The sequence below is a fragment of the Mobula hypostoma genome, chromosome 13 (genome assembly GCF_963921235.1).
Source record: "Mobula hypostoma chromosome 13, sMobHyp1.1, whole genome shotgun sequence".
Lineage (NCBI taxonomy): Eukaryota > Metazoa > Chordata > Chondrichthyes > Myliobatiformes > Myliobatidae > Mobula > Mobula hypostoma.
In genome coordinates, this window is record NC_086109.1 from 62,597,943 (window position 1) to 62,620,023 (window position 22,081).

Here is a 22,081-nt window from a genome sequence, read left to right on the forward strand (position 1 = left end):
TGAAAAAAAAAATTGGAGTGCATTAAATTGTGAATTCTACATTTAAAAACCCTAGCAAGACCCAAACATGCAATTTGCATATGTCAAAAAAAAAGTTTTTTTTCAAACTGCTTTGCTTTGACTTTCTGAACAGGAAGTGTTTTTAGTCTCCTGAACTGAGAGGCAGTCACAACTATGACTTGTGGTTGTCTTTGAGATATTGAATGCAAATAAGTTCCCACCCTCTGCCCCCGTATGGATTTTGCAAACCAATAGTAGTCAAATGCAAAGGGGTGATGAATTAGTGTGTTGGACAAACTTGTCGTGCTAAGTGCAAGATTTTCTTTTTGAACATTGCTATTAATTAATTGTTTTGCAATGTAGCGAACTGCTCAGAGTCTGCAAGGCCTTTGCTGAGGAGACAGGCATGTTTGGATCTTTGCTGCAAGACCGAGAAACAGGAAATCTCTGTTAGAGCGGCTGAGGCAGCAGAAAACGTCCAGGACATAGCTGTTTCGACAGCGGTGGAAGACTCGGTGGGTAAGGCAGTTCACAAAGTGATGGCAGAGCTTCGCACCGCAGCAGAGTCACAGGAACTTCCCACTCCGTCAGTACTCCCACAACTGCCTGGAAATCAAGAGGTGATCACGAGCCAACATATCAACGGGCACGCCGATGCTGCCTCTATTGACAACCACAACTTAAACGCCACTGCTCGCAAACATGAAATGGAAAGGGAAGCAGTTACTTCACCCGAGGACTTGGAAGGAGTCTCATCTTTAGAAGGCCAAAGACGGCTTCCAGCTGACAGAGTGGTGGAAGGAAAGGCATTGGAACTCTCATCTTGTGTTCCCACCTCTCAGCTAAAGGGTCCCGGCCATGGTAAAATGGAGGCATCGTCAACTGAAGACATTGCAATGCTACCCAAAGGAAAAGCCCTTGGAACTGTGTCCAGTAAGAATTGGGCTACGTCAAGGCCCAAAAATGACTTACAGCTGAAGCCAGAGGATGATGTGTCATCAATTAGGAAGCTGGATGTAAAGACAACAGTGAAGAAAGGACCTCCTGTAGCTCCCAAGCCAGCGTGGTCCCGACAAAGCCTGAAAGCTTTAAAGAGCAGGATTCAGGCCAGTGGCGCTACCAAGGAAAGCAACAATGAGAGAGCCCTTGCCTCGACTGGGTCATTCACTCCACGAGTCAAATCCATAAAAGACAAGATCTTCTCCTTTGAAACTTTCTCCAGTTCAGATACACCAGACAAAGAAAACAGAAACAAGGCTCATTCACTGCTGACCTCGGGTAAAGCCCTGGAAAGGACTGCCTCAGCCCCAAGTGGTGAACAAGGGTCAAAAGTAAAGTTGATATCTTCAGGTACCTCAAAGCACCCTCCTGATAATGGGAATGTGGGACCTGTATCTCAGGCTCTGGTGAACGAGCTGACCCCAGTAGCGCAAGTCACCAATATCTCCCCTGGTCCAAGAAGATGTTATAGTGCCAGTAGCGAATCATCCGCCTCATTGCCTGGCTCTCCAGTGACACCAACACAGCCCGTGAAATCGCCGGGGCTGCGGACTAGAAGCTTTCCCCTGGCTGCCAGTACCACCTATGAGTCTTGCCACGTAAAATCTTTGAGAGAAGGACAGTTCTCGGCCAGCAGCGACAAACTGCATACCGTCAGCAACCAACTGTCACATGCCCTGATGAGAAGTATACTCGCCCTCCCCCTGTCACCGGTATCTTTGTGTGGAAGTCCTTGGAACTCGCACACCTCCACTCCATCCGAGGACCTGTTGTTGGCGGAGAAGTCTCCGTTGTCTTCGCCAACAGTGAACAATCAGTTGGAGAAAGGCTTCTCTCTCAGGTAGGATGAGATGCAATGTTCATTCTTTGGCATAAAATGACAGCTGCCTTCTACTGGCTCATCCATGGGTAGTTTGCCCACAAGTAGCACAGGGCTGATGTACCAACCTGAAGTTCCCTTCCTCCCTGAGAGTAATCAGCAAATAGTTATCACAGTCAGCTCTTCCTGCCTACTGAGCAGTGCAATGAAGCTTTCATTTTTACAAATGGGAAAAGATTTACAGGAAGTATTTTAGTCCTTTTTTACTTTTTAAATTAGATGACTGTAATCTCAATTCTCATTGTGGCCACATCCAAATTGACGTTCCAATATGTTGGTCCATGACCTCATCTTGTGCCAAGATGAGGCCACCCTCAAGGTAGAGGAACAACACCTAATACTCCATCTGGGTACCCTCTAACCTGATGGGATGAATATCAGTCTCTCCTTCTAGTTACCAAATTTCACCCCTCCCTCCTTCTATTCCTCACTCTGACCTTTCACTTCTTCTCACCATCTTTCCCCTGGGCCCTGCTCTCCTTCCCTTTCTCCTATGGTCCACTGTCCTCTCCTATCAGATTCTTTCTTCTCCAGCCCTTGACCTTTCCCACCTACCTGGATTCACCTATCAGCTTCCAGTGAACCTCTTTCCCCTCACCCCACCTTTTAATTCTGTCTGCTTCCCCCTTCCTCCTCAGTCCTGACGAAGGGTTACAGCCCAAAACATTGTCTGTTTGCTCTTTTCCATGGATGCTGCCTGACCTGCTGAGTTCCTCCTGTGCTTTGTGTCTGTTGCATGCACCACTTATGCCAGCAACTCGTTCCACACTCTCATGACCCAGTAAGTGAAGAACTTTCCCTTCATAAACAAGAGAAAATCTGCCAATGCTGGAAATCTTGGTTTGTCTTGTGTTTCTGTGATATCGTTCTGGAGGAACAAATTGTATCATTTCTTAATGCATGCATTACTAAATGACAATAAAAGAGGACGGCATGTCCTCATAATCTAATTCTAATCTAAATCTGATAGCTGGTGGCTAAGTCATGTTCCCAGAAAGGAAACATGGCTGCATTTCCCTTTATGCACTCCTTAAATATTCCACCTTTCACCCTTAACCCATGACACCTAGCTGTAGTCCCACCCAACCTCAGTGGAAAAGACTGCTTGCATTTATCCTACCTATACCCTTCATAACTTAATAAGGTGTAATGTTGCTGAATTTTCCCTTTCCTATTCCATGACTAATGCAGAATTTCCCTCAGTACCTATGACCAACTCTCTAGTAAATTGTCCAGAATTCTCTCCTTGATATCTTGGTTCCAAGCTTATTTTGATGGCTGTCCCCCTTCAAAAAATGACTCTCCCTGACCTCCTCTGTTGAAATATTTCAGAATTTTAAATCTGGGACATCTTCTTAACATTTTCCTTGATTATAGAGATGAAGGTTTGGTTATATCTGTCATTCTCTGACAGATATAACCACACAACTTCAGTATTATCCTTACCTTTAGTTTCCCACCTTTTTAACATGGCACGCAGAGCTTCACACATTGCTTGAGCGCAGTCTAAACAAAATTCACAAATACTTCAACATAACATCTCTACTGGTCACTTCTATACCCATGGAAATAAAACTGATTGCTTGCTTTGTTTTATTGATTTATCCATTTATTTTCATATTTGATCAGGTAATATTTATAATCTGGAACTCCTTGATTGGCTAGCCTTTCTGATTCCAATTTTTTCAGATGGCATGTGGCCTTATTTTACTTTCCAAGAATAGCTAATTAAATGAAGTAAGTGATTCAGTACACCTTTTTTGTTAAGAAAATAACTTTGTAAAGTAGTAGCAGTTGGGCTTAACTTTCACACCACAAAGTATTATGAGTATTAAGGTCAAAGCACTAAGTGACATGAAAAACCATTTGGTGTTCTCCTGGCATATGTGATGCATAAACTCTTCTCCGGCTTCCAGACGGGCACAAGTGTTGATTTTAACTGACATCTGCATCAGGGATGATGCTTGGGCATGTCTCGTCCGGTGGTATTTATACCCTTGTCATCCGTCCCTCCTGATTGGTTAGTTCTCAACCAATCAGTTTCCGCTGTCCCACCTAGCTTATAATCGTATTTCAGTTCTTACTTAGAGCAAGACCTTCTTTGTTAAAATTCTAAGTGATATGATTTTAAGTATTGTTTGAGGGATAAACAAAGAGGGATCAGGTGTCGAGACCAGGAATGGATCAACTATGACCTTACTGAGTGGGCGGACAGATTGTGAAACCAATGAACACATATATCCCTGCTGCTAATTCTAATCAGAGCATATCAGTACAGCTCCCCTGCTTTCTTTGAAAAATGCCATGGCACCTCTTATATGCAATGGAAAATATAAGTTGGGTTAACATCTCATTTAAACGTTCTCGCTTGCTAAAAGTCCAGAATGGTAACTGAGATGACAGGCTCAGTTCTGTGTGTACAACATGAATCCATATCATTGAGTCAAGGCTGGCAGGGAAATAAATGGTAATTTCACATCTAAAAAGTTGCTCAGATCATATGCTTACACAAGAGAGTGGCCACTCAGTTTAAGCCCGTGGGTTTAATGAGTTTTTCATACATGTGGTCCACAGGCCAAGAATGTCAATGTATTCACAACACTATTCGCATACTAGAAAACTCACTGACTTGGGAAGTTTATAATATGCATTAATTGGTCCTCAGCAGGACTTTTACTGGGATTTATTATCACCGAGGTCAATGGTAGCAGGTTACTGCTACATGAACCCTGTAAAATGGAGGAGTTGATGACATTTGCAACCTATAATACGAATGAATCAATCTTCAAGGAGCCTGTAATATCACTATCACGAGATGCTGGAAACCCAAAGCAACACTTACAAAATGTCGACTGTTTATTCATTTCCATAGATGCTGCCTGACCTGCTGAGTTCCTTCAGCATTTTGTGTGAGTGTTGCTTTGTCATATCACTACGTTAGTGCTGTGATATGGGTGACTGGTACTGTGTGCGACTCTGTAATCTAAATAGTTTGAGAATGGCTGGTTTACTTACAGACAGAAATATAAGTTATTGGTCTTCAGTTAAAAGAGAAAACTTAAATAAGTTACATTTGTATGTGAAACACAAGAAATGAACAAATCCACCATCAAGTAATTCACTTAACTTGTGCCCTACACCTTATTATTTTTTAGATTCAATTATAAGTGCACTCCATCCTGATGGAACTTATCCCTTCCCTCCTATATGAATTGAAATTTAATGCCATCTTTATTTTTGTGACTTTTGTTTTACTCGCTATTTCATCGGAGAGGTTGCGTTAAGTTTTTTGCACCCACAAATATTCATGGGAATAACAGAGTATGTTCTGCTCTAGTCTTGCAGAGTTGAGAGACTGCACTATTAATCTGGCAGAGGAAAACCAGAAGGACGACGATAGAAAAGAAGATGGAAAGAAAGAGCGCAGCTCATCGTTATCTTCCTGTGTCTCTGCACAGTCTGTTATGTCCTTGATTCCTACAGAAGAGCTGGAGAAGCTGATAGCAGAAGTAAAGAGTCTGGATGAGGAAACCTTAAAGGTTAGAACATGAATGCATGGCACAAAATTAACACCGACCATAGGATAATGTCTCTTTAAGAATAAGTATTAAAGGGCTTTTGGAAACATACATGAGAATCTTTAACTTCAAGGTTCAATTTAGAGGCTCCACATGTTCGATTATTCTTATTGTTTTGATTGTGGTGAAATTCATCTGCACATCTGGCACTGTATCCCTGCCTCCTCAGCAACAGGCTTACAAAGTTTCTTTTACACTGTGATATGTTAACATGAGTGTCCCTGCAGATTTATATTCTGTGCAAAGTGTATTACGGTGATTTACTGGAGAGACTTGGGAAATCGGAGCAGAAATCACAAGAATGGTCCAAGCATGTTGCTGACATGTACCCACTCTGTGGATAAGGCTCTACATTTGCAGCAGGATCACTTGCAGTTCTGTGCAAAGGTCTTGGGTGCATATATATAGATAGGGTGCCTAGGACTATTGCACGGTACTGTATTTGTCAACATGTGAGAGCAAAGGAGATTGGGAATGGCGAGGGTGGAACACCGCGGGGTGTGGGAGGTGTGGGACAGGTGGCAGAGAAGGAGTGCCAGGGATGGGGGGGTGCTGGGTGGTGCGGGAGCAGACACTCTCAGCCCTGAGACACCAGGCAAGGCCATATGTTTCCAAACGCTGGTGCTTCCAACTCCCTACCCTCTCTCCCCCCCTTTTCCCAACCATGATTCCCCTCTCCCTGCCCTCTTCCCACTCTCAGTCCACAATAGCGACCCACATCAGAATCAGGTTTATCATCACCCACATATGTCACGAAATTTTTTTGTGTGGCAGCTGTATAGTGCAATGCATTAAATTACTACAGTACTGTGCAAAAGTTTGAGGCTCCCTAGCTACATATATGTCTAAAGCTTGCACTGTACTGTACATACTGTTAGAATGATTTCCCAAATGGCCCCGTGATTGCTCATGTGGATCATGAAACCTCCTCATTATTTTACAAACAAATGATTTTAACAACTCCAGCAAAAAACTGGTAAGCCATGGGAAACGGAATGATCATATTCCGCACAGAACGTCTCCATGTTGTCCTTACTTTTTAATATTGAAGCACTTGCTAATCGATCAAGATTGTGTCCTTTCACCATTCTCCAGTCTGCTGTCAGCTGTGAAAATGCAGGAAATCAGCTTTTCCTTGATCAAACAGGAATATAAAATCTACAAACTTAAATCATATTTGTGTGGAGCACTGACTCCCTGCTGATCTGACCATTAATGAGGCTCAGTGTCTGGTGTGGAGACTTTAAATAATTAGGCCAAAATGTTTTGATTAGCTGTCAAATTTTCTTCAAACAAAACTGTTTTTTCAGCAAAAGGAAATGGTAAATGGGGTCAAATTATGAACAGCATGAGAGAAAAGTAACTGTTTTACTTGTATAGCAACTGAAATTAATTACGTTATGCTGCAGACATTTACAGGCAAAGAACTACCTTTGTAATGTAGTGGTTGTTACGGTCAACTCTCTGGACATGTCTCAGGCAATGAGATGCTGCTGACCCAGATAACCTCCAAATGACATGTCCCCACCTCATCAACACACGCCTTAATCTTGAGGCACATCAATAAAAGAGTTGTTTCCCTGTTTGAACAAACTCTGAACTTTATAGGTGCATCCCCTCCCATACAGACAGTTTTCCTTACACAACCATAGGTGCCTCTCACTTTGTGGATGAGCCTGTTAATTCAATGATCCATTGAAAACTACATTCCACTGACATTTTCCTGTTACCCTATAATGGTTTCCATTCACTTCACAGACATCTTCCCCAACCCAACAGATCCGTCTTTGCCACTTGCATCCTATCTCCTCTCAGCATCCTGACCATTGTCCACATCCCCATCATCATTCAAATGATTAGTGTGCTGATACTCCCTTTAAGCTGCAGATGCTTCCCTCCTCCTGTAGGCTCTTGCTTCTCATCCTAGTTGTTTTCCCCTTGCCCTCCCTGTGTCCCCTTCACCCTGCAGAGAGCTCTACACACTCTGCAAACAATAGAGACAGACCTCATTATACTGTTAGTCCTTTACCTCCTCACCGTAGACACCGCACTGATCTGGCCCACACCTTCCCTAGCTATTCAGCCGACAGGACCCAACCCTCATATTATGAGCCCGCTCTATGCAGCCACTGGTGCTGCCCTGTCCTATTGAAGTGCCTCCCTTCTTGTTTAGACCTCAGGCTACAGATGCTCCATTTGTCCGACAAGCTCTTTCCTCCACACCTGCAGACACCTCCCTTCTTAGCATCAGCCACCCTACAGACATTGCCACTTATTCTGTAAACCCCACCCTGCTCCTGCAAATTCATCCCCTCACTGCTCAGAAACTTTTCTAACAAGTTGAGTCAAGTTGAGTTTATTGTCCTGTGCACAAGAGGAAAAAAAACTTACAGCATCATCACAGGCACTTAGGTAGAGATAACACTCAGAAAATAAATTTTATAAGTGAATAGAATAATAAATTCTGTCCTTGGGAATCCTCATCCAGAATTCCCTAAAGGTTAGCTTCCAGGTGGTGAGGAAGGCAAATGCCATGTTAGCGTTTATTTTGAGAGGATTAAAATACAAAAGCAAGGATATAATCCTGAGGCTTTATAATGCATTGGCCAGACCGTACTACGAGTATTGTGAGCAGTTTTGGGCCTCTTATCTAAGGTGTGCTGGAATTGGAGAGGGTCCTGAGGAGGTTCACAAGAATGAAAGGGTTAATATATGTGGAGTGTTTGATGGCTCTGGACCTGTACTTGCTGGAGTTTAGAAGAATGATGGAGATCTCATTGAAGCCTATTGGATATTGAAAGGCCTAGATAGAGTGAAAGAGGAGAGGATATTTCCTATAAGGTGTGAGTCTAGGATCAGAGGGCACAGCATCAGAATACAAGGCCATCCCTTAAGAAAAGAAATGATGAAGAATTTCTTTAGCCAGAGGGTGGTGAATGTGTGGAATTCATTGTGAAGGCCAAGTCATTGGGTATATTTAAAGTGGAGGTTGATAAGTTCTTAATTAGTCAGGGTATCAAAAAAGTTATGAGGAGAAGACGTTAGCATAGGGTTGAAAGGGATAATAAATTGACTATGATGGAATGGCAGAGCAGGCTCGAATGGCCAAATTTTGTGGCCACGTCTTATGGTCTAATAACGGGCTGACCAATCAGTATAGAAAGGAAATGAAATTCCTTCATCAGTGGGATGGTGAATCTGAAATCTCTACCAACATGTGGAAAGTCATGTACAGAATATATTCAAGACAGAGAATAGAATCAGGTGAAATGGGGCAAAAACAGGAAAACAGCAGCCAGGTGCAAGATGTGCCATGATATTATGGGATGGCGGAATAGCACAAGGAGCTCTTCCTCTTCCTGCTTCAATCTGAATTCTTCCTTCAGTCTACAAATGCTGCTCTCACCTTGCAGATACCACCATGATCCTGCAGACATCTCCCGACTGTTCATGTGCTTTCCATTCAGTACAGATGCTCCTCTCAACTGTAACACTCTCAGCGCCTTCTTCCAGACCCTGCAGATACTCTTCAGCTGCTAAAGATAGTACAGACCCAGATACCGCACTTCGTTCTATAGACTCTTTCCGCTCTGCTCACAGATGTTGTCTCCTCACACTCCTCATTAATCAAGGGTGCATTAGAAGGATAAGCTTTCTGCTTACCCTTCAGCCATACTCCTCAAACTAAAGATGTGGGTCCCTTCCTATAAGTCATGTCAAGTGGAATTTATTGTCATCTATACAAGTACAGTGAGATACGGTAACAATGAAAAACTTGTTTGCAGCATCAGCATCATCGCAGGCACGTCAATACGGGCAACAGACAGAACATAAATTATACAGTGAAGAAAAAGACCGTGCAGACAAGACATTAATGAAAAAGAACAGATTAATCTTTGGCAGTCAAGTTTATTGACAAGTATGGTGAGGTACCGGTACAATGAAGCATTACAGCAGCATCACAGACGTGTAGGTTCAAACACTCAGAACATAGAATACTCAGGAGTGAAGAAGGAAAAACGGCTGAGGAAAACAAGACATGTGTGCAAAACCAACAATAAAACAGTCATGGTAGAGCAGGAAGTCGTATGGAGTATCCCATTGCTGAGGTAGGGTTAGGGTTGTGTAGATTGGTTCTAGAACCTGAAGGATGTAGGAAAGCAGTGTTTCAAGAAAGTGGTGCTGTGGGGCTGTAGGCTTCTGTCCTTCCTGCCTGAGGAGAGGTCTCACTCACTCTACAGACCCTTCCTCCTTAATCCCATTACTCCCCTCGCCCTACATATGGACAGCTGCCCCTCGCTGTGTTCCGCACATGCACAGTCACATCCGCTGATCCCTCCAAGATAATCTTTGGTAAACACATGCAGGCTCAAATCTCAAATCCTAATGGCCACACATTTTAATTCCACGTCCCATTCCCATTCTGATATGTCTATCCATGGCCTCCTCTACTGTAAAGATGAAGTCACACTCAGGTTGGAGGAACAACACCTTATATTCCGTCTGGGTAGCCTCCACCCTGATGGCATGAACATTGACTTCTCAAATTTCCATTAATGCCCCACCTCCCCCTCGTACCCCATCTGTTATTTATTTATTTATATACACACTTTCTTTTTCTCTCTCTCCTTTTTCTCCCTCTGTCCCTCTCACTATACCCCTTGCCCATCCTCTGGGCTTCCCCCCCACCTTTCTTTCTCCCTAGGCCTCCTGTCCCATGATCCTCTCATATCCCTTTTGCCAATCACCTGTCCAGCTCTTGGCTCCATCCCTCCCCCTCCTATCTTCTCCTATCATTTTGGATCTCCCCCTCCCCCTCCCACTTTCAAATCTCTTACTAGCTCTTCTTTCAGTTAGTCCTGACGAGGGGTCTCGGCCCGAAACGTCGACTGTACCTCTTCCTAGAGACGCTGCCTGGCCTGCTGCGTTCACCAGCAACTTTTATGTGTGTTGCTTGAAATTCCAGCACCTGCAGATTTCCTCGTGTTTGCGTTCATTAAAATTATCCTCACTTCACAGCAACTGGATGACATCCATGTCGTGGTCTTGCACAAAGAAGAAGGCTCTGGTTTGGGATTCAGCATTGGAGGTGGTGCGGACTGTGAAAACAAAGTGACTACTGTGAGTATCAGCAGTAAAGAGAAGTGAAGTGAAACACTCTCCGCAGTATGAATATTGTTCATTCAGCTCAGCTGTTGAGAATTCAGTCCTGGAACCTTCCACCCAGCAAAAAGATCCTATTAGATAGTTCACCTGTTCAATTAAACTACACCAGAGGGTTGGACACTGGCAGTGGGATACAAGGCATGCGTTCGTTGGAAAAATTTTTGGAAGCAAAGGACTGACTTGACCAACTCTCTTTGAGTGTTTCAGGTTTAGGAGTCTATGAAAGATTTCCTGAATCCAGTCCTCAAAGTCAGTTAGTGTGTCTATTTCACTAAAGTAAAGGCACAGAAAGCAATCCTTTTGCGAGTGCAAGTATTGTCAGTGGTTTGGTGGTTTTCTGCAGACATTTTGAGACGACTGAGCGGTTTGGACTGCAACATCAGATTGACCTTCAGCTTGGCAAAGCCCGTGTTAGTTTTAGCCACCAGGAAAATGATTGAGGTTGACAGATAATTGAAATGTCTGGTGGGGATCCTGGCACTGAGCTGCCATGATGACCTCACCATACAATGAGCAGCTGAACAAGGGCAAAATAAACAGTACTATAGAATTTGAGTGTTATTTAAACCCATGTGCATTTTACAGTTACACTTCCTGATTGATCTGCACTTGGGAAACTCTCTTTGCTGAAACCTTGTCAACATTTCTGTAAACTCTGAAGATTTTGCTGTGCTATGTTAGAGTTAGAGTTTGGAGTTAGAGTTTGGAGTTAGAGTTAGAGTTAGAGTTTAGAGTTTGTTACTTAGTCCGTTTTTGGGTCCGCTCTGCTCTGGAGGAGGAATGGGAAGGCCAGGCAGAGCTCTAACTGCTTCTGCAGAGGAGTGGGACAGGAGAGTGAGGACTGTCTCAACAGAATGCTTTTGCACTTCAACTCAAATGACAGGTACACAGGGCAGCTGTGGGTTACTTTGAATATTACAGAATGTTTTTCAGTCATTCATTCTTTTAGAGTTTCTTCTATTTCGTGGATGTCTGCAAAGAGTAAGAATTTCAGGTTGTATACTGTATGCATTCTCTGATATTAAGTGGAGCCATCGAACCTACATCCTGGTAACAGAAAAACACTGGCACAGCGGTGACTGTATTGTCTGTGTCAGGCAAGGCCTTGCTAGCTCTTATTTTTTTTTACTATCTATATAGGTGGTACAAGCCACATCTTACAATTGCCCCCCCCATGCATTTTTTGCACAAGAGAGGACCCTGAGCTACTACTTATTAAAAAATGCGTTTTCTCCAGCAAGCTCAAGATATATTAGCTTTTCTCCAACTACACAATTAACACTTCTCATTATCCTAAAGACTTTGATAAGATTGCTACTTAATCTTCTAAACTAACAGAGTACAGCCCTGGAATATGCAACTAGTCTGTATATTAACCTTTTAATTATGGAATAGAATTCTGGCAAAACAGCAATGCCCTCCCTCCAGAATTTGCCCTGAGATGCAGGACCCCGAGATGAATGTGATATTTTAGACCCTGGCAAGGGGCTACTGATCTTATCAACCCTGAACTCCATGTAGGACATTATTTATATCATAGTGCATGAGATAGATGTGGAAAATTCACAGGTTTCAATGGACAATTCGTAGAAGCAGGCCCAGCAATCACACATGGCACAGTGTGTAGACACTAATCAGCCTGTTGTCTTCCATTTTCTACTGCCCTCCAATGACAGGTTCACAGAGTGTTTCCAAATGGCCTGGCCATGCAGGAAGGAACAATTCAAAAGGGGGATGAGATTTTGTCAATCAATGGGCAGTCATTGAAAGGTGCGACTCACTCTGCGGGTCTGACCATCCTGCGTCAAGCTCGACTGCCAAGGCAAGCGGTAATTGTGGTCCACAAGGGCAAGGAAAGTGAAACCAAGTTCAGCACTTCAACAGAATCTGCAACAACTGAGAACCCTGCAGGTTCAGGTAGAGACAATTCAATATGAATTTTTCTTCTGCACCTCCACAAGTCATCCACCACAGATCTCCTTTACCATGCTGTTTAAACCATGAGTCTTATGAATGTCACTATAACATTGGTAGAAGGTATCACATTTCAGCAAGACTAATACTGCCAGGAATAGACCTGTACATCTCAAATGCAATCCATTGGTTCAAATACAAATTTGTTGCACAGTCAGAAGTTAATCAAAGATCTAGAATACAGATATTCCTCAATTTATGAAAGGGTTTTGTTACTGGGAAATGAAAAGGCTAGGGTGAACTGCATTATGTGTATTCAGGCATACAGTGGATTCCAGATAATTGGGACACATTGTGACCAGTACATTTTGGCTCAATTAAGTGGCTGCCCAATTAGCCAAAGTTTCATGGAAGTAGTTTAAAAGGTATATTTAAAAAAAACTACTATTTAACTGAGTAACAATATATATACTTAAATGAAAAAATAGAACAAATTATTCATTTTTAAATCTTTTTATTAATATATAATCTTCTACAGCTATAAAATACAGAAATTCAACAAATTAGTATGTATATAATTAATACAGCCAAAGAAAAAAAACTTATATATGCCAATGAAAAGAAGAACAAATTAGAACACTACCAATACCTCTAGAGTATGATAAGATTGTATTATATCATTTGCTGTGTTCCTTTGTTTAACTGTAACACCTAGTGCAGATAATAGACTGCCTTCAATGCTTTAGATGATTACATCCTCCAAATCCTCATTTTGTTGTAACAATCAAGATGATTGTCAATACCTTCGTAATTTCTAACTTGTTGAAGTAGTGAAATTCTACACATGACTGTTTCTGGCATATCCAAGCCTGAATGCTTGAAACTGCAGTCAGTAAAATAGTTCCAAGTTGTCTTACTGCTTACTTCTTGCCAACAATCAGTGACAAAAATCATTGCTTCTTGAACACAAACACACACAAACTGACGCTATTTAAAAACTGATTGCTCTAAACATACTCTAACCTGACCTAATCAGTTCCCCTCTACCACCACTCTGCTCCGTCTAGCGGAATTAGTCCTTACTCTTAATAATTTCTCCTTTTGCTCCTCCCATTTCCTCCAAACTAAAGGTGTAGCTATGGGCACCCGTATGGGTCCTAGCTATGCCTGCCTTTTTGTTGGGTTTGTGGAACAATCTATGTTCCGTGCCTATTCTGGTATCTGTCCCCCACTTTTCCTTCGCTACATCGACGACTGCATTGGCGCTGCTTCCTGCACGCATGCAGAACTCGTTGACTTTATTAACTTTGCCTCCAACTCTCACCCTGCCCTCAAGTTTACCTGGTCCATTTCCGACACCTCCCTCCCCTTTCTAGATCTTTCTGTCTCTGTCTCTGGAGACAGCTTATCCACTGATGTCTACTATAAGCCTACTGACTCTCACAGCTATCTGGACTACTCCTCTTCTCACCCTGTCTCTTGCAAAAACGCCATCCCCTTCTCGCAATTCCTCCGTCTCCGCCGCATCTGCTCTCAGAATGAGGCTTTTCATTCTAGGATGAGGGAGATGTCTTCATTTTTTAAAGAAAGGGGCTTCCCTTCCTCCACTATCAACTCTGCTCTTAAACGCATCTCCCCCATTTCACGTACATCTGCTCTCACTCCATCCTCCCACCACCCCACTAGGAATAGGGTTCCCCTGGTCCTCACCTACCACCCCACCAGCCTCCGGGTCCAACATATTATTCTCCGTAACTTCCGCCACCTCCAACGGGATCCCACCACTAAGCACATCTTTCCCTCCCCCCCCCCGCATTCCGCAGGGATCGCTCCCTACACAACTCCCTTGTCCATTCGTCCCACCCCATCCCTCCCCACTGATCTCCCTCCTGGCACTTATCCGTGTAAGCGGAACAAGTGCTACACATGCCCTTACACTTCCTCCCTTACCACCATTCAGGGCCCCAAACAGTCCTTCCAGGTGAGGCATCACTTCACCTGTGAGTCGACTGGGGTGATATACTGCGTCCGGTGCTCCCGATGTGGCCTTTTATATATTGGTGAGACCCGACGCAGACTGGGAGACCGCTTTGCTGAACATCTACGCTCTGTCCGCCAGAGAAAGCAGGATCTCCCAGTGGCCACACATTTTAATTCCACATCCCATTCCCATTCTGACATGTCTATCCACGGCCTCCTCTACTGTAAAGATGAAGCCACACTCAGGTTGGAGGAACAACGCCTTATATTCCGTCTGGGTAGCCTCCAACCTGATGGCATGAACATCGGCTTCTCTAACTTCCGCTAAGGCCCCACCTCCCCCTCGTACCCCATCTGTTACTCATTTTTATGCACACATTCTTTCTCTCACTCTCCTTTTTCTCCCTCTGTCCCTCTGAATATACCTCTTGCCCATCCTCTGGGTCACCCCCCCCCGTCTTTCTTCCTGGAACTCCTGTCCCATGATCCTCTCGTATCCCCTTTTGCCTATCACCTGTCCAGCTCTCGGCTCTATCCCTCCCCCTCCTGTCTTCTCCTATCATTTTGCATCTCCCCCTCCCCCTCCAGCTTTCAAATCCCTTACTCACTCTTCCTTCAGTTAGTCCTGATGAAGGGTCTCGGCCTGAAACGTCGACTGCGCCTCTTCCTATAGATGCTGCCTGGCCTGCTGCGTTCACCAGCAACTTTGATGTATGTTGCTCTAAACATGGTGGAATGACTGAAGCTAGTTGGAAACTGTTCAGCAACAGTCTCCTGTCCCAATTAAGTGGTATATCGTCCCAAATAAATGAAGGGAATTCTGTCTATTTATTTGAACTATTGTTCTTTAAGAGTTTTCTCAAATAAACAGCTTCCCTGATTAACCAATGGCCCAATTAACCAGAATCCACTGTATTCCTACGTGGAGAGAGGGGCATTCTATTGATTTTGGGGAACATTCATATATGAAGTGTTGGCAGAAAGAACACCTGTACATCCAACAACAAACATCATTTTCTCCCTAACCTTCTCAGTGATCAAGTCATTTCTGCATGCTCCCCTTTGCCTCATGTATCTGTTCAAGGATAATTAAACAAGAATCTGTTGAGTAGACCTATTAACCAGGCTTTGCTGTTATGATTTACAACAGAAGACAAACTGAACACTTTCACCGTGACACTTGAAAAGAACGCTGCAGGAGTTGGCTTCAGTTTGGAAGGAGGAAAGGGTTCCATTCATGGAGACAAACCACTGATTATCAACCGGATTTTTAAAGGTGAGCAGATTGACCAGCTTATAAAGCAGAACTTTTTCAAGTTATGGAAACAACATGCAAATAATCCAGGGAGTGATGTACGATTGTGTGCAGAAAGATTGGGAGGAAAAAAAATGCGTTTGGACCCTTAGTGGCAAATATTCGTAAGCCCATTGTGGGCTGCATTACCAGAAGTTGGACAGGGTGGTACCTGATCAACCAAGATATGGCCTCATTTTTAAATTTATCTATGCAGTTGTTGGCCCTCTTGCTTTATGAGATAGTGTGCTTTGGGAAAGTCCCAGAAAATATAAAATGGTTGGGTGAGTGGCATGGGCAGTAAGGATGGGATTGGTGCTGATGTTGGCTCCGCAGTTGTTTGGAAGGGAAGCAGTGGATGGAAAGGAGGGTCTTCTGTTGTGGTCTGTGATGCCGGCTCCAGTGCTTCCTTTGTCAGCAGAAGATTCCCCACCTGGCCTCAAAAGTGGCTTGGGAATATTTTACTGTGTGTGACGTGGGTGCTCTGCATTGTACTCAGAAACTGGCACTTTTTGCAACCAATCGTCATCCATCAAGAGAAACTTATTGAGAGTTTAACTCTTCCCACAACTTGCATATCTGAGTTTCCATGTCTTTGCATCTGTGGTAAATTAATGAATACAGAATCAATCTCTGATGACTAATAACATATGTTGGTCAAATTATGTACCAAGGTGACAGGAGATCAGCGAGACTGGCATTTCTATGCTGTGGTCTCCTGGAAAACTCATCTCCCAATGTCTATGTGAGATTTTTGTTCACACTGTCTAAAGGTATAAAAATTCCAAGGTCAATTTTGCAAGACTCACACATGAAACATAGTGTTTGCAAATGATGTAGATAGAATGATTTATGAAAGTCCACACACACTGCTAGCCCACAATCACACCTCAGTGTTGAGCAAAAAACAGAATGTAACAACAGGTCTATTCTTGTTGCTCAAGCATTTTGCTGTGTAGTATAGTGAGGCATTATGGACAGCGAGAAAGGCTGTCAAAGCTTGCAAAGTGATGTGTACCAGTGGGGAACATTGGCTGAAAAATGGCAGATGGAATTTAATGTAGGCAGTTGTGAGGTGTTGCACTTTGGAAGGACAAACCAGGAGAAGGGTTATACAGTGAATGACAGAGCGCTGAAGTATGTGGTAAAACAAGGGGATGTGGAAAGACAGATCCATAATCCCTTGAAAGTGACATTACAGGTCGATAGGGTGGTAAAGAAAGCTTGTGGCATATTGGCCTTCCTAAATAAGAATACAAGAGTTGTGTTGTTATGTTGAAGTTGCATAAAATATCGGTGAGGTTGCACTGGAGTATTGTGCAGTACTGATCACCTAACTACAGGAATGATTATCAATAAGTTTGAAAGAGTGCAGAGGAAATTTACAAGTATGTTGCTGAGACTTGAGGACCTAAGTATAGGCAAAGGTTGAGTAAGTTGTGACTTTATTCCCTAGAGCCTAGGAGAATGAGAGGAAATTTTATAGAGGTATACAAAATTATGAATAATGAGGTGAATGATTACAAGTTTTTTTGCTTCTGGTTGGGTGAGGATAGAACTAGAGGATAATAGGGTTAAGGTGAAACACTTAAAGGGAATCTGAAGGACAACTTCTTCACTTAGAGGGTGGTGTAAGCACGGAACTAGCTGCCAGAGGAAGTAGTAGATGAGAGGTCAATTGTGACTTCTAAGAAAAGCTTGGGCAGGTACATGTGGACTATGGGATTAATGGATTTGTGGCTAAATTTGCCAACGGTACAAAGATAGGTGGAGGTGTGAGTAGTATTGAGGAAACAGGGAGCCTGCAGAGAGACTTAGATAGTTTAGGGGAATGGGCAAAGAAGTGGCAAATGAAATACAATGTTGGAAGGTGTATGGTCATGCACTTTGGTGGAAGAAATAAATGGGCAGATGGGGAGAGAATTTAAAATGCAGAGATGCAAAGAGACTTGAGAGTCCTTGTGCAGGATACCCTAAAGGTTAACCTCCAGGTTGAGTCGGTGGTGAAGAAGGCGAATGTAATGTTGGCACTTATTTCTAGAGGTATAGAATATAGATAGATAGATAGATATACTTTATTAATCCCAAGGGTATACCTATCTATCTATATTCTATACCTCTATAAATATATGAGCAGGGATGTGATGTTGAGGCTCTATAAGGCACTTGTGAGACCACACTTGGAGTATTGTGTGCAGTTTTGGGCTCCTTATTTTGGAAAGGATATACTGACATTGGAGAGGGTTCAGAGAAGATTCACAAGAATGATTCCAGGAATGAAAGGGTTACCGTAAGAGGAATGTCTTGAAGCTTTTGGGCTATATTCCCTGGAGTTCAGGAGAATGGGGGGGGGGGGGTGCGGTGGATTTAAAAGGCCTGAACAGATTAGATATGGCAAAGTGATTTCCCATGGTAGGGGACTCTAGGACAAGAGAGCACAACTTCAGGATTGAAGGACATCCACTTAGAACTGAGATGCGGAGAAATTATGTTAGTCAGAGGGTAGTAAACCTGTGGAATTTGTTGCCACAAGCGGCTGTGGAGGCCAAGTCATTGGGTGCATTTAAGGCAGAGATAGATAGGTTCTTGATTATCCAGGGCATCAAAGGGAATGGGGAGAAGGCAGGGCAATGGGGATGACTGGAAGAATTGGAAAAGCCCATGATTGAATGGCAGAGCAGACTCGATGGGCTGAATGGCCTACTTCTGCTCCTATATCTTATGGTCTTTTGGTCATGAGAGGGGCTTGGAAGGCTACAGTGTGGGTGCAGGTAAATGGGTCTAGGCAGGAGTCCAGGCTGGCACAGACTAGATGGGCCGAGGGATCTGTTTCTGTACTATAGTGCTCTATGACTCTAAAGTATAAACAGTGTGTGAATTGCTTTGTACATATGGGCAGGTTTTTAATGAATAGTAGTGAGCATGTACTGTGTCTTAGTGATCTAAAAGCAGTAATGGTTGAGGAATATTCACTCCACTCTAAACAGGGACAAGGAGTACAAGTGAAATGTTCTGCTTGCATTAACACCCAACACAACCTAGTCTGCAAGTGTTGCCACACCTGCTGCACCAACCTAGCATGCCCAGTGTTCAGACAGCAGCAAAAAAAATCCCTGTTCTGTGTGTGTGTGTGAGAGAGAGAGAGAGAGGGGGGGAGTGTGGGTGGGTAGGGCCCACCCACGCACTCACACACAAAACTTCAACCCTAGGGTAGACCACCTTCAGTCACCTGGCCTCCACCGGACTCAAAAGACGTTGAGCCTCCGCATTCCCCAGTAGACTTGCAGACCCAGGGGCCTCAACTTCAGTATTGACCCCAAACTCCAGATGATGGGACCCTGAACTCCAGACCTCGAATTCGGGATCCATTGACTGACGTACTTAGGGATCACTGACCCTCGTATCTCTTACCCACACAGACCCCAGATCCTACTGATCCCACAAGAGGACTCAGTGACCTGTGGAGGCGAGGGAAGGGAGGGAAGGGTACCCTTTGCCCTCGCTGGTCTTCTCCCACAGTGCTTGCCGGTCTGACATCTGTCCACAGATATCCTTCATCCATGTCATTGCTGGCCTTCGAATCTGAAGCCTGGAATGCAGATAAGACTCCAGCCTGACCTCTAACTCCCCACATCCCAGTCTCTAAGCCCTAACGTGACCCCTAACTCTCATCTCTGCCCCCAAAGCCATCCTTACGAAACTAAAAAAGAAACCCAAGTCTGAGCTAAAACCTTGACAGAGACGGCATCTTGGCCCAATTTGACCACAAGCCAGTTGATTTGGGAATACATAAGATATATACTTATATTACTTAATTACAAAGTATTCTGTAGGCAATGGAATAACTTCCCTGTTTCTATTACAGTCTCCATGAAGCAAACCAATGCCAAAAAATTTTGCTTTTTTTAAAGTGTGTTCATCACAATCAATTAAAAGTAACAACTTTGGTGCAACTTTATCCCTTACGCTCAACTCAACTCTACATGTTTTTTGATGTTGATGTTTCTCTACCGCTTGGAAGACTTGTTCACTGAATGGTCTATTCTCTGAGAGAACTCCCCATAATGAACCTCATGAACCACTTCCTGGGGTTGCAGTATCTGGAACTGCACAGATATGTATGATTTCCCTCAGGCTGTGTTTATTTGAACAAGAACAGACTGTGTGTGTGCGTGTGTGTGTGCACGTGCATGCGTGTGCATTTACGGCTTGCTGTTCTCAAGGTAGTGTGTTAGAACTCCCGAGTTTCACATCACATTTTCAAACATTTGACCATGAAAATTTTCTTGAAGTTTCTTTCTCCATTACAGGAGGAGCAGTAGAACAGAACAACATTATTCAGCCTGGAGATGAACTGTTGCAACTAAACTCCACTGTCCTCCAAGGTCTTAGCCGCTTTGAGGCTTGGAACATCATCAAATCCTTGCCAGATGGCCCTTGCACAGCAGTAATTAGGAGGAATGGCCCCATTCCTAGCACAGCCAAAGACACAGAGATATCACAAGATGTTGAACGAAGTTGCTAATAAGGAGCTACTCATTTATACTCACATAATTCAGTTAATCTAGAAAGTGGACTATATGGTATTGCCCATTGCTATGTCAGTGACAGAAGGAAGTAGTTAACCTTTTAATTTGCTACTTCTGTGAACAGCTGGGATTTTATCTTGAGCAATTTTATTCATCAAAAATAAGTAAGACGGGAACATATCATTCCAAATCTCAGTTCAATCACAAGTAAAAGCAGACTAATTACACCGAGCAGTTCCTGCAGAAAGAAGAATAAAAAGTAAAATGTTTTGAACTGGTGACATGACTTAAATAAACTTCTTGCCAACCTTGTACCATATTTCAAACTTGATTGCTTCATTCAGTCATGAAATGAGCTGTTGACCAGTAGTGGGTCCGTCACAGGGATTGTCCATCTCTCCTTCAGCCCGTCAATTGTTGGAAACGTCCTTGTTTTTATCTCACATTGTACTAGGCTCTCTACTACCCAGATATCTCCAGTGACTTGTCACTGGTGATGTCAATTCACATACATTGGTCCTCCCTTAATTTCTCCTTTTAATATGAACTCCTAGCCTATGTTTACAGCCACTCCCTTCAAATGGCCATTTTACAAGCCACGACTTCATTTCAGCTGAACTACATTTCATGAAAACTAACTGAACATTAGTTCCTGAAGGTTTTCTTTATTCAATCTAAAGATCTCATCCTTCCCAAAACTCAAGAATCCATCCATTCAAGTCCTCTTCTGAAATTCATGATGTGAAAACTGGAAGGTGGGACCAACTGCATAGTAACAGAAGAATTAGCTGTTTGTGTGGTATTAAACAGAAATCTGCAACCCATTCTACAATACTGTGACATTCCTTATTTGAGAAAAAGTACTGGAATTAAAACAGGAAATACTGGGGACAAGCAACTTCATAAGAATGTATAAAAAGTTAAAGGTTCTTGTTGATCTGGACCTTTCTTGTTAGCTAGTCCCTTTGCTTTACAGAAGTATCCGACTAGCTATGGACTCCATCACTCTTGCTTTTGCACCTCATTGTTTACAGCTTTACTGCGTTAAAGATTCTGACCATCATTGATGATGATAAAATTGTGGGCACTGGGTTTGAATTGTTTCTGCAGCTTTCATGTAATCTTGCTCAGGGCAGTGCATTGTACCTGTTCCTTCAGCAGTATTGTGATTTTAAAAGTGGTTTACAGTTTGATTTCTGCGGAAAATTGATCTTCCAAGTGCACAAATAAAAAGACGTCTGCTGCGTGACAGAGGTCTGAAATTAGTACTGGATAAAAGTTTATCATAGAAACTACTTACGTTTCGAAAGCACCATACACAACTCAAGGACATTATAAAGCACCTTGCAACCAACCAAGTACTTTCAAAAGTTTAACCACTGCTGCCATGCAGGAAACACAGCAGCTTACTTGTATTCAAGTTCACTCAGACCAAAATGTGGTTGTAAATGCAGCCATGGGATCTTTTAGTTATCGAACAGAGAAGATGGAAACTCTGTTTCATGCAACAGTCAAAACACAGCATCACATCACCACTAAAATGGAATAGCTGCCTAGATTATGTGCATAAATCGCAAGGGAGAGGAATGTTCCGGCTCAGAGCTGCAAGTACTATTGTTGAACCATGGCTGATTCTTGGTTAATGCAAGTTCTTAAATATGAGTAACATTTTTACCACAGCCAAACCTTATGAAGTTTGGATTGTATTAGCTCAGTGACAATGAAGCAAATAAAAAAAAAC

The 22,081-nt window shown here is 43.1% G+C and overlaps 1 protein-coding gene across 2 annotated transcripts in view; it reads left to right on the top strand.

The window, feature by feature from the left end:
* il16 (interleukin 16) overlaps positions 1–21,860 on the top strand; it is an 88,584-nt gene extending 66,724 nt beyond the window's left edge. For both annotated transcript variants that reach the window (XM_063065825.1, XM_063065826.1), the window contains 6 exons: positions 364–1,840; positions 5,217–5,418; positions 10,477–10,578; positions 12,300–12,540; positions 15,668–15,793; positions 20,122–21,860. In XM_063065825.1, coding sequence (XP_062921895.1) covers positions 364–1,840; positions 5,217–5,418; positions 10,477–10,578; positions 12,300–12,540; positions 15,668–15,793; positions 20,122–20,336 — 2,363 coding nt within the window. In that variant the 3' untranslated portion in view covers positions 20,337–21,860. The remainder of the gene's footprint in view (positions 1–363; positions 1,841–5,216; positions 5,419–10,476; positions 10,579–12,299; positions 12,541–15,667; positions 15,794–20,121) is intronic.
* The last annotated feature ends 221 nt before the right edge of the window (positions 21,861–22,081 follow it).